The following is a 13,676-nucleotide window of genomic DNA, read 5'->3' as shown; positions in this document are numbered from 1 at the left end:
TAAAGAAATAAAAGCTCACAAATTGAGTAGTTGGGTGATTCCGTTCTAACTGTGATAATCAATGTCCTGTATTGTTTTTTTGTACTAGTCATTAATTAATAATCAATTAATAAAAATTTTGTGTTAATTGAATAATTCTTAAGATATTTAAACATTATTTTTATACAATATAACTTGCCACTTAAAGAAAACTTATACTACATCACTTGAATGTCAGTACCGTGTCATGTCCATTCCTAGAATTTACCGATAAATTATTAATTTTTTTTTGTCGTAACAAATGATTTAAACTAATTACCTTATAAATTCTAATGTTTATGATCAAACTGAGGAAAATTGATGCACTTGTTGTTTAATATCTTAAGTTACCATGTCAGTACCGTGGATAAATGAGTCAGTACCGTGGAACTCAAAATCCGACATTTGTGTCTTGCTCGTGATACTTTGAAGTTGTAGTAAATTCCTCTTAGAGTTTTATTTTTACAGTAAAATAGATGAATAATATGCATAAAAAAGTTAGAAAAGTTAAATTTTAAAATCTTGAAATTTTGAATACAAAAAATCACAGTTAGAACGGAATCACCCAGTTACTCATAAAACTCAGGCTAGTTGATTTGACGAATAAAAATGTCCATATTTGCATAAGTATCGATTCTTCCTTGTTCTAGATCTGATTTATTCTGTTCTTTAGACTATGTATACTTTTTGAATGTGTTTTTCTAGGCCTGCAGGTAGTTTTGAAGTCTATCATCAAGGCTATGGCACCATTACTTCAAATCGGACTTTTGGTATTGTTCGCCATTGTTATTTTTGCCATAATAGGATTGGAGTTCTATTCCGGTGCCTTGCATAAAACTTGTTATAGCCTGTACAACATAGGTGAGTAAAAAATATTCTTTCAAGATATCTCAGTTCATTGTTTCTATTAAATTTATCAATTTATTTTACTCTATTAAATTTTGTCCATTTTGTATTATATACTTCTAGAAAAACATCCATCACATAGTCCTTGGGTTAGGTAAATATTTATTTTCCCCGATTGGACGTTTTCCCGATAATATTCAATCAAATTATTGGAATTTATAGTATAATCATCTTGACAACAGATTACTGAAAAAAAAAAAACGAACAAAAATTACGTTAACGTCATCAGTGTAGATGAAAAATATTTTTGAATTCATATTCGTATTATCTCATCAATATTATAATTATTTTTTTTTGTTTTTTACTTGGTTAAGTCCCTCAATATTGTAAACGAGGTATGTGCTCTTTAAACCGGACATTAATAGACCTTTTAGTTTGTCCAACATATTTCTTATCACAATAATGTACTGCTTACTGCTAGATTCATAAACCAAGTTCAAATCCACTCTGCTGAGAATGCCTTCCAATACCTCTGTAAAAAAATTATTGAAACAATTTTTTTTGTTTTCCATGTTGATTTTCGAAAAAGTTGGTTCCTTAGAGAGATTTCCGGAACTGTTAATTAATCTGCATGAAAATACAGAAATAAAACACTATTATTTCTACTTTATGTTCAATAGAATTTGAATTAACGTTTTTCCGTGCATATATAATCAAATCTTAATTGCGGTCGATAATATTTTCATGGATTTAGAGGTATAGGAAAAAATTTTGTCAATTACACTAACTACACTGATTTTCTTACGAAAATAGTTGATTAGTATGATATTTTTCTATTCAAGAATTGTGTATTTTCCACCGTCATTCAACAATATCTCCCTACTAGAAACTTATCCTGAACAAATAACTTTTTTGTCAATATCTAAAAGTAAATAAATTATTCTTATTGACGTGATGCGTGGGGCGAAACCAGTCGTGATGTCTGCCATAACACTCTATGAGAGAATCTTTCCAAGAAGTAGGGCGTCACGGCGACGCGTCGTCGAGGCGGCGAAATCTCAATTGACTAATCTCTGCCTACTATTCCAAGATTTTCCCAATGAATTTCTGCCAAAATAAGACGCAATATTTCGGTATACAGTGGATCTCTTTCAACGAAAAGTACAGAGCAGCAATAAAAAGATATTTTTATTAGTTTTATCTCTCTAGAAAAGTAACTTGATGAGAGACTAAAGATAGTTTTAAATATACTTCTTCGACTGAATTTGAAACAAAAACAATTCAAATCATATGAAATTATTTCTAGTTTTCCATTCCATTATGTTCCACATTCCATTTTATATAATCTGTTACAGTCCAAATCCTATTATTTAATTTCCAGGTCACTGGAGATCTCTCATTGAATTTGTGCCAAAATTTTTATGTATTATAATGGAAAGCTTGAGAAAAAATTGAGTTTCTCCCAATGATGATGTGAAATATTAGATTAAATTTGAAATTGGGACACTTAAGCACTGATCAATATGGATATTACTCAATTTTTGACTAGCCCATGATACACTGAACTGCAATGCTACAGCATAGTTTTAGTAAATCAGCATCATTAAGATGTAGAGAAATACCTTATGATTAAATTTGGGGTACAAAATGTTTATCGATTAATTTTTATTACTCCTCCCTGTTTTTACTTTATTTTCCCAAATATGACCACTAGCAATGTTTCATTTTCCTCCATTTTCGATCCCTTCTGTCCCTTGTAGTTTTCTAATCTCTGAAATTATTTTTCAAGTCTCTGTTATAAACATTTTTATACTTATGATGACAGATCTGATATTTCATCCAAGTTTTATTAAATAGATCTTCATTATTTTATATCTTGAGGATCGAAAAATAGCAGTATCATAGAAGACTTCAACTTTAAGCAAATTTTAGTTAAATGTGCGTTTTTTTTCAGAGGAAATTGTTAAAGAGGGGGATGAAGAAGTACCTTGTAATACTGACAATGAAACTCAAGCAAGACTCCAAGGAAGTAATTGGTGTAGAGATGGTAATTCAGTATGTTTGGAACGTTGGCAGGGACCTAATAATGGTATAACGTCTTTTGATAATATTGGATTCGCCATGTTGACTGTGTTCCAATGTATTACTATGGAAGGATGGACTGCCATATTGTATTGGGTGAGTATTATCCTAGATTGAATAGAAGACAAAATGTTAATGGAGATCTATATTAATCATATCGGTCAGAAATACGAAAATAATTCTGATGATTTTCAAGGAATTATAACAGAATAGTGTAACGAGAAGTGTGAACAGATAACAGCAGTAAATTGACAATGACAAAGAGAATAGAAAACGGAAGAGACAATAAAACAAATTGAGCAAAAGAACAATAATATAGATACAAATAGTTCTACAAAAGTATTCAAAACAAAATAGACATGAATGAGGTAAAGAAATAAAGAGAAAAAAAATGGTATTAGAAGATAACCACAAAACCTAACAGACCGATTACTATAAACAGTTACTAAAAATACAGAAGGATAAGTTAATGTTGATGGTATAAAAGGGAATAAGGAAAAAGGTACAATGATATCCGTTTAAAGGAAAAAAACCGTCATTATACGTAGCAAGTAGTAATGAAGGCTTCAAAGAAGTATTCTGTGAAGAAGTATTAGGAATATTTCTAATCCAACTGCGTAATGTCGAACGTTGTGTTACTTACACGAGGAAAAAATTGAAATGTAGAAAAATATAATTGGTTAGCCTGAAACTTATCAAATAAAATCCAGAAAAAAACTATAATAAATGTTCCTAGAGAGCTTCCGGGTATTCATATTTCGCACATTTTTTTTCAATCCAGTTATTGTCAAAATGGCTTGTAGCCAATGATATAACAATATATTTTTGTTCCAGATGAATGATGCAATTGGTAGTATGTTCAACTGGATCTACTTTGTTCCACTCATTGTTTTGGGGTCATTTTTTATGTTAAATCTAGTTCTTGGTGTTCTCAGTGGGTAAGTATCGTATATTATCATTGATTATTTGAAATAATTCTTGATTGAATCAAATCGAAATCGTAATAATGATAAGACTACAACGAGAGTTGTAGGGGATAAGATTCGGAAACTCTCGAACAAAAGATTAAGAAGATAGTGAAAAAAGAGAAACTTTAATTTTATTTTCTTCATCAACAGCATCGAAAAATCATCGCCAGTGCTACAAAACTAAAATTTAGTGGTATTTTATACATAATTGCAACTTGTGTGCAAGATTCTATGAGTATGATTAAAAATATTCTTCAAATACAAGATCAATTAAGAAGGAATATAAAACTAGCATGTAACTTTGGAAATAAAAGTGGAGTGGCATTGGAGAATTGGAATACCAATGAAGAAGAAGAGCAAGATGAAAAAAATGAAGAAAAAATTCAATGAAGCTAAGAAGACAGGAATAAAGGAAAAGAAAAGGGAAAAGACGTCTGTGCTTAAGCAAGGAAAGTAATGAACATTGTTGAAAATAAATGAGAAATAGAGCTTACAAAATAATAATAATTTATAGTTTGGAACCATATTCTTCATCTTTTCGTGGAGGGTATTTACAGCATAGCTATAGCCGTTAAGCGGGCCTTACACTCTTATTCCCGAAGCCTGAGAACTACGATTGTGGATTGTTTGGATTTTTGAATAGGTTTGAGGAACAAAAACGCTAACGCAATCACATTCGCGGTAACGAAAACATTTGCTATCGAATACATATCAAAAAATGAGCTTCGAGTGTAATAAGAATTCGGATCTGGTGTTCATCCAGAGTTAATAATCAAAACACGTTTTGAGTGATACCATAAACATCATGGAATTCAAAATCAAGGCTATTTTCACCCACCTGTTTACGTCCATTCTGACTGTATGCCCCAACTAAAGCAGTGTTTGTTCTCTCACTATACAGGGTGTCCTACGACGAGTTAAAACTATCTGTATATATGGCAAAGTACTTATAGTAGAATCATGAAAATTCTACGTTCGGGTTTTCGGATACAAATTTTTTAAAGTAAAATATTTTCAAAGTTAGCCGACTTCCGGTAGAGCCGGAAGTCAACTATAACTTTGTTATTTCGAAAAGAACACCCTGTATATTAATACATTTTTGAAATCTACGTACAATTATAGTATGCTTTTGTTCGAAAACTTTCTTCAAAAAATGCATACTTTTTGAGTTATTAACTTTTCTGTAAAAAATTTGACCGTTGCAGAACCTTATAAATTATTTTTTTACGAAGACACCCTTGTAGATATGAAAATGGTTTCTGTTCGGTTACTTTTAGCAGGGTCACTCATATTTGAATCTATATTGAAACAGTTTTTATTTTATACAGGGTGTGTATAAAAAGTGTTCAAAGTTTAACTGCATAAATATCAAATTTCTTTATTTTTTTAAATAGAATCACCTGGTTTTTTCTATTTTAATGCATTCAGAGGTGAAAAATAAATATCTATACCTATCTATACCTAAATCTTAACGTTATCCAGATATTAAATGTTTTCTGTAAATTTTTAGAGATACAGGTCAATAACTGATTTAATTCAATTAACTTTTGCTTCAAATGAACCGAATAGCTTCAAATTGTTGACAATTGATATCTTGCAGCAAATAAAGTACATGTTTTTGTAAAAACTTTCTCACATTCACCATGTATTAAAAGCAAATCTACATAATAAATGAGGAGTTAAAAAAATGTTGTGATAGTTTATAAGGATCTGCGGCGGTCAAATTTTTTAAAAAAAATCACTCAAAAACTATGCATTTTTCGAAAAAAGTTTTCAGACAAAAGTATACTAAAATTTTACGTATATTTCAAAAATGTGTTAATACACAGGGTGTTCTATTTGAAATAACAAAGTTACAGTCGACTTCCGGTAGAACCGGAATATAGATAGTTTTAACTCGTCGTGGGACACCCTGTATAGCCGATCTCTATCTGACTATATAAACTTTTCATCTCTGTATTCCTTCTTCTTGGTAGCAGTACTTAGTAGGAGATTATTTGCTTACTGTTTATATTGGAACAAATCATCATATTTCTTGATCCTACCTCGTAAGCTTCACCTCAATATTGCGATATCACTTCTTATTTATAAATGAGATAAAACCAAAAATTGAAACAAATATAACGTTAAATAGAAATCTCATACTTGATTACTTACAAGTTCTGTGAACCAAAAAAAAGTTGCATTCAAAAATAATCGACTTATTTCTAACCTAATTTGATTTGTTTAAATAATTTTATGATTCGTGATTTATATTTCTTCGCTAGAGAGTTTTCTAATGAAAGAATCAGAGTGGAAAGGCGAGCCAAATATTTCAGAACTAAATATAAAAATATGGTGAACGAATGTTTCAGCCAGTACATAAACTGGATAACAGAAGCAGGTCAAATAATCGATTTTTAGTACAGCTTCTAGCTTTCGAAATTATTTATCGAGATATGAATTATAAAATGCTACAGTAGATTGCTTTGCGCCTATTAGAATTTATGTTGTTACATAAATTATTAAGAATTCAAAGTTTGTTATGAGTTTTTTCTATTATTTGTCTGAATATATAGTGTCATACTTAAACTACGAGGGATATAATGGATGTACCACTACTACATGACGTCAGATTTAATATATCCTATTTTGAAACTTTAGTTATACTTTTTCTAGTGTGTCTGCGGATATTGCTCTACATTTTGCAACAATACGTTGTTTTAAAACGTCAATATTGACAGTTCCGATGACGTAAGGCTTAAATTTGAAAGAACACTTGAGGTAAAAGCATCGGCCTCCCATCTGCTATAAATCGGGTCTTTCTTGTCGAACACCATCGCGTCTTGTTTTTAACATTCTCAAATAGAAGGAACAAACTCTGCATGATGTGATGAAAGCGTCTTCCATATTCAGTAATGATCAGAAAATCTAGACCAGTTTCAAGCTGTTGTCGCGATTCGATCTTCTTTCTGAGTGTCAGTCAAAGCCCGATGAAGAAACTTTACAGCAACCCTTTTCCTGCTCAAATCTTTCGCTATATACAGAGCTCCAAGATAACCCACTACTCGCTGCCAGTTGATCAATTATTACTAGATGGTTTGTGAGCTCAAGATCTCGAATTATCGTCGTTTTCGTATGGTATTTCGAATAATGAAACACATGTAAAAAACTCATTGCAGATAAACGGAACAATCTCTAAATTCTATTTTCAACTAATGGACTATTTGCAGTGAGTTTATATTTCAGTCGCCCGAGTTATTGCTTTAATCGATAGTGGACTTGTTCAGCGTTCCCAGACAATTGGTATGACCCACGCAGCGGTTCGAAGAGTGTGCCAGCGTGTTGAGAAGATTGGATCATCTTATAGGTGACCTGGAACAGGCAGAAGGAGATTTAGAACCGCTTATTCTGTCAACACAACACCTTAATACCGTTCAAGTGCTACGACAACTTCGTAAGGTGCGAAGAATGACGAATAATAAGACGAAGATTGCAAGAAAATACCCTGATCTCTAAAACACCTGCGATTGGTCCAACACTTAGTCCAGCTTATCGGCAAGCACGTTCACGTTTTGCACAGGATCATCTGAAGTGGACGCTGGAATAAGGGGATCTGTTCTGTTCTCAGATGAGACCAGAATGTGCCTCCATGGTAATAGCGACCGAAGAAGTGTCCAAGGACCAAGAGAGTAGTTTGCAGTTTGTTACTTTAAAGACAGGAGTGCTTATGGAGCCGGTTTTTGCATAATCTGGGGTGCAATTTATATAGGAGCACCAACCGACTCTGTGTTCAGTCCTAGGAGCGACCGTGTTCAAAGAAGAAGAGGTTTTACAGCTGATAGATGGTGTTTTACGTCGATTGCCTTGGAGACAAATTCACCCTTATGCAGTCGGTCGATTTCTATGCATGCAAGCATATATAATCTGACCTAATTCCTACTAAGTCTTGGACGATTTACAAATAAACAAGAAAAAATCTGCATACTATAAATTATATTTTCTGCATTGTGAGTTTTATTCCATATCATCTCAAAAAGTTTTTTCCCACGTACTTTAAAGTCTAAAATTATCCCTTGAGATATCCCATCTAATTAAAACGTTGTCGATATAGCTGATTTCAAGACACAATCGACATTTCGGTACTTGTATACTGTTCAGTATAAAAACGGCTGAATAAGTATAACACGTTCCATTAATTTTGAAGTCGAGAGTTAAAAGATGTAAAACTGCTTACATTAGCAGAAACCCCAATAAGATGTATCACTTGCGAATAATTTCCAATAGAAAAGAAAGTAAAACAAAAATTATCAATAAATGTGATTCAAAATTATTTTTTTTCCTCCGATACGGTGTTGAATGCCATTTTAGTGGTAGGAACTTGTATCTATCTAAGTGTACGAGGTCTTGCTATTAAATAACGAGACTGGTTACGAAAAAGGCTTTTGTTATAAAAATTATTCAACAATCGGATGCTTCCCTTCAATATACTCCTCTTCTCCCGCCACACATCTTTCCATACGTTTTTTCCATTGATCGAAGCAGTGCTGGAAGTCTTCTTTGGTGAGGGCGTTTAGGAGATCTGCCGTTTTTTGCTCTACCGCTTCCATCCACTCAATCGGGTCCCTTTCAAAGCAAACATTCTTCTAACCTTTCAAGGTAATCTGAACAGACCCGTTGACGCAAGAGCTTTTGGTCAGGAGTCAGATTTTTTGGCACCATCTTCGCACAGACTTTTGTCATGTGTAATTCCTCTTTTAAAATTTTTCTTACCGTTTCTTTATCAACGTTTACTGCCTTGGTAATTGTCCAGATGCTAATTCGACAATCTGCACGCACAATTTGGTTGATTTTGGTCACTGTTTCCGGAGTTAGAATAGTCACAGGTCAACCTGGGCGCTGGTCATCTTCAGTGCTCTCTCGGGCATCACTAAAGCGCTTACATCACTCAAAAACACGCGCACGAGATAAGGAATTGTCCCCATACGTGCATAGACAAGATATCTAGATACCCAACGCACTACTCGTTTTCTACCCCACCCGTCTAGGACGCCCTCTAGGTGAGCAGTCTCGTTATTATCGTTTAATTTCCACAAATCTATGTCTCTTATTCGTTCCGTCAACTCTCAATTTTTAAAAAATTGTACCAAAATGACTAATATAACTAGTTTTACTTTTCACGCTATTATTTTCATTACACTGTTTTTTACAGTGTAGCTACAAGCTTCCATTTACAGCCGATAACCATTATTTAGAAGGGTTGAAAAGTCTAGACCATTGCTAAACCAACTGTATGGGAAACTATGTGTGAAAATAAGAATTATTATGGAAAAACATGTCTTGTTTTTTTGTTAGGTCGAAATCTTCTATGACATCCCTCGTATATATTAAGTTGAAATTTCTGTTGGTGATATTTCCAGTGAACACACTATTTTAACGACGTATCTTCAGCCTCTGAAGACGATAACTTGGTTATCGAAACGCACGTCAGATAGTGTAGTGAGTGAGTGTTGGTGTAGTGGTGATGTAAACAGTGTGTTCAGTAACCCTCGTATATATTTGATCACGCTGTCAACACGAGTTGCTCGACGAATTATAATTGTTTATAAACATGATTCACTTCTTGATAAATAATTTCAATATTGTAGGTAGCATGGCAATTAAGGGTGGTATTTATAAAAAAACGAAAATAACGAATAAAGTTTCAAAACAAATCAATACCCCTTTTGGCATACTCAGTGAATGGTTCAATTATCATATTATCGGTTGAAACAAGCGTGATATATATAAATATAACACACAGTTCGTCTATTTTTATAGGGATTAATAAACTTTGTTATTGTTATTGAACTCTTAGAGTATGAGTTCGTCTACAAGTTTTGAAAGAAAAAATGTTATCGCAGAAGCTTGGCACCAAGATCACAAGAAACGGAGAAAACCCCAGATTATTTCCAATTATTGATTATTGATACACAGAGGTCGGCATACGTCGAGCAACGCTCTCGAAAAAGATTAAAACACGGACAGAAATCAAAGTAATAAATGCTTCAACTGATTCGTGTCGCACGGAGCCTTCAAATTTTTTCAATATTCGGCTTCTGTTCAGTTTGATTCTCTTAAAAGTGTTACCTTTTATGATAATAAACAAAATTGTAAGCAGCTTCGTTTGTTTCCATAGAATTCCAGATATCTAGAACTGAATATTCATGAGATATCGCAAAATTGGTTTAATGTCCACTAGATGGCGATACTGTCTTTTTATAAGAGATATTTCAATTAAATAAAAACGATAATTTATCTGTTAAATTAACATAGTAAACATGTAAATTTTTTGTATTATATGTTTGAAAAAATACTTTCCAATACTAACTATAATAGGCTCCAGGGGTTAACCTCCAAGACCCTCTCTTTGGTGCGCCTCTGGTATTTACTGTGCAAACATCTTATTGACTATTTTTTTATGATTAATCGGTATCGCGTAAGCCAACTAATCGTTCTCTATAAAACTCGTCTTCTTCCTTTTGGCACAATATCGTTGGTGTTTTCTGTGGTTTCCCTGGAGCCTCGTGAACCAGTTCACCAGCCAAATAACCGACGATAGGAAATAATGCAGCCGCAACTGTACCTGCCCGTTCCCTATTTAAATTTTCAAGCCAAGACAGCAAACAGAACCCCACGCAACCTTCACAACCCTAGCCCTGCAGAGGAGCAGCTCCTATATCGGGGCCAATTCCAACAAATCCTTCTTCTAAAACAAATTTCCCTTATTTAACGTAAAAAATTTTCCAACGAATATCTTTCTTTCTCTTGGCACGATGAACAAATCGAAAGATACCTGTATGGTTGTGAATTGGAGCTAGAGAATCAAAAATGTTCTGTTTCATATCGATGATTAATTTTGATAGATGGAATTTCGATTGCTGCTTATCGAGCTATTATTCAGGATTATGAGGAAATACATTTTTTTTTATTGAGAATATAGAATACTAGTACCAGTTTTACAATAAATATATTTTAATCAGATTTTGTACGTCTTCTTTTATTGTAAATAGTAAGGTAGTTTACGCTAGAAATCTTTAACTGCTTGCTTTTTATCTAGTGAATTTGCCAGAGAACGAGAAAAAGTAGAAAATCGCCAAGAATTTTTAAAATTAAGACGAGCTGCACAGTTAGAAAGAGAATTGAACGGTTACGTTCAATGGATATGTAAAGCAGGTATTTAGCGCTAGATTTATAAATCGAATCGTTCTTTTCGTTGGATGTTTCTTACAAATTTAATTATATTCTCATTTGTAATAATTATAGAAATGAAAACCAAATATTTGTTGTGGTTGAATCAAATTTTCATTTTGATAATTATGTTATATATTTATTGACTAATATAATTTAACAAATTGTCAATTTCGAATCATATTTTCATAAAGACCGAAATAGGTCGAAACGTCAATATTTTTAACTATTTTCAAAACTTATTTCCAATTAAAAGAGACCTTAATCATGATGATTCGTCAATAGAAAAATTTTTATCATTTAGTCGTTTATCGCTTCTGAAATTTTGTGTGTCTCATTTGAGATTGAAGCAAAAGCATAAAAATTCAGTTTTGAATTTGTATAAAGTTGTACAAAGTTGTAAGGACGAACGAATGAAATTTGGAATGTGTACTTCCTCCACCAGGTGGGAGAATTAGGGCAAATATTCGATATTTTATACTGCGTTAGATACATCGAGAAATTTGTTCATTATTTCAACCTCATAGTTGTGACAATGAAAGATGATGAACACACACTTTTCAATGTGTTTGAATTCCTTCCTTCCTTCCTTGATTCCTTGTTCATGGTTACTTAATCCTGAACTCTACTATCCATAAAGGACCTTGCCATCCTTCATCAAACATTTTCACTTCTCCCGTTCCCTGCACTTGTTTTTCCAATTTTCAAATTTTTAACTCTGTAAGCCTTATTTTCTGTCATATAACAACCCTTTTCGAGGCGTTTTCTTTTATTCTTCTTGCATAGATCTCTTTTATTGCATTTTCTTCATTCATTTGCTCCAAATGACCGAGCTGCTACTACATTCACTTTTTATATCACTTTATACCTCCCAGATTGTCGTTTGTCATTAGCCACGTAAATTCAATACTGAATACACTGTTAACACTTCTCCAACACTCACAATCACACTGCCTGACGCGCGTTTCGATAACCAAGTTATCGTCTTCAGAGACTGAAGGTGAACTGTCTCTGAAGACGATAACTTGGTTATCGAAACGCGCGTCAGGCAGTGTGATTGTGAGTGTTGGTGTAGTGGTGGTATATTCAGTATGAATATCGCCAAAGGTTCCAGAAATTCCAGCTTAGACGTATCTTCAATACCAAACTCCTCTTCTACTGGGAGCTCCTACATGTTCCAGAACATGATAGATCCTCTCCCCAATAACAACTTTCTTGATATTTGAGCAGCTTAGTCATTAAAAAAAACCTTGACGGCTATTATGTTCAGATTCAATTCTCTCAGTTATGATGAAGTCAAAATACTCAAATGTCTCAATCAGATCCATTTAGCATTCATTGCATATTACACCACATATTTTTCTGTGTTCATGTTAATTAAAACTTCCACAGTTCGTGCCTCTTTTAAGTTTCTGCAGTTTCCAATTAACACTTTTCTGTTCTTAACATCAAATCCACATTATCAACGAATCCAACAATTTTTAAGGTCATTTTGAATTGTCCCCTATCGACTAGAATGAATATTCCTCATTATGTGTTCGAAAAAAGTCCTTTACACACCAGCGATGTCGTCCTTTATGCCTAGAGCATTGAGATGACGTTTCATATTACAGTGTCAGTCAAAACAAACTGAAGGTAGACAGAAGTCACAACTATGTGTACTTGAAGGGGCATTTAAACTGTTTAAATAAATGATTCAAGTCACACTCATATATTCAGCTCACTTGATCGACTGAATTGAATGAGCTGTGACTTGAATCGATGACAACTTTTATATTTATGGAATACTAAAATATGAAAGTAGATATAAAGATGATAGAAAAGGCCTCAATTTGTATAATTTTGCCTGTGCGTGGTTCAAAGATACTCATTACCGTTTTGCGAGCAAACTTCTCAATAATCTCAAAGTTAAAGCTTTTATGAAAATTCAAGGCACATTAAGTGATATCAATATCGTCCTCAGGCCAGATAAACGTCGGATACGAAAGGAAATATTACAGAAATCCAAAAATTATTTTTTATATATCACAGTCATAGCATCAATTTTTTCTTTAGTAGTATTTTTGACATATAATCCTTGTGTAGTGTCTCAATGTGTCTCTCTAATGAATATACGCAGTTCTGTAACACTTTTCACCAATGCTGCAATTGAAGATTTCGATATAATTTTTAAAATTTCAATTTTGGCTCTTATTGATGTACAACTATTAAACTTTGTAAAGAAACATCTGACAAATCATCTTAAGAACCTTTATTAGAATGTTTTTTGCTTTATTAGAAGAGGTAATATTAGCCGAGGAAAGGACTACAGAAGAAGAAAAGTTACATATAATGGAAGCACGGAGAAGGGCTGCTAGAAAAAAGAAATTGAAGAGTATGGGAAAAAGTAAAAGTACAGATACTGAAGAGGAACAAGAAGAAGATGAAATAGGCGATGATGGTAAGACATGATGTTTTTCCTTATCGTTCTCCATTCCTCCTTTTTTTAATTCTCATTGCTGCTCTCCTTAACTTTCTTTGTAATATTGTCATCAGAATTAGAATGTATCTGCA

At 33.1% G+C, this 13,676-nt stretch overlaps 1 protein-coding gene across 50 annotated transcripts in view; it reads left to right on the top strand.

Annotated features, from left to right (window-relative positions):
* The window catches only part of LOC130896151 (voltage-dependent calcium channel type A subunit alpha-1), a 102,354-nt gene that overhangs the window by 25,139 nt on the left and 63,539 nt on the right, over window positions 1–13,676 (top strand). For 45 of the 50 annotated variants that reach the window (XM_057804022.1, XM_057804024.1, XM_057804021.1 and 42 more), the window contains exons 6-10: window positions 724–879; window positions 2,819–3,042; window positions 3,781–3,884; window positions 10,993–11,108; window positions 13,402–13,563. In XM_057804022.1, the coding sequence (XP_057660005.1) occupies window positions 724–879; window positions 2,819–3,042; window positions 3,781–3,884; window positions 10,993–11,108; window positions 13,402–13,563 (762 nt within the window). Of the gene's footprint in view, window positions 1–723; window positions 880–2,818; window positions 3,043–3,780; window positions 3,885–6,181; window positions 6,298–10,992; window positions 11,109–13,401; window positions 13,564–13,676 lie in introns of all 50 variants that reach the window. The other 5 variants (XM_057804005.1, XM_057804015.1, XM_057803982.1 and 2 more) reach the window with 1 other exon arrangement.

The sequence above is a fragment of the Diorhabda carinulata genome, chromosome 7 (assembly GCF_026250575.1).
Source record: "Diorhabda carinulata isolate Delta chromosome 7, icDioCari1.1, whole genome shotgun sequence".
Classification (NCBI taxonomy): domain Eukaryota; kingdom Metazoa; phylum Arthropoda; class Insecta; order Coleoptera; family Chrysomelidae; genus Diorhabda; species Diorhabda carinulata.
The sequence above is the reverse complement of the archived record's forward strand: the minus strand, read 5'-3'. Positions and strand labels throughout refer to the sequence as shown.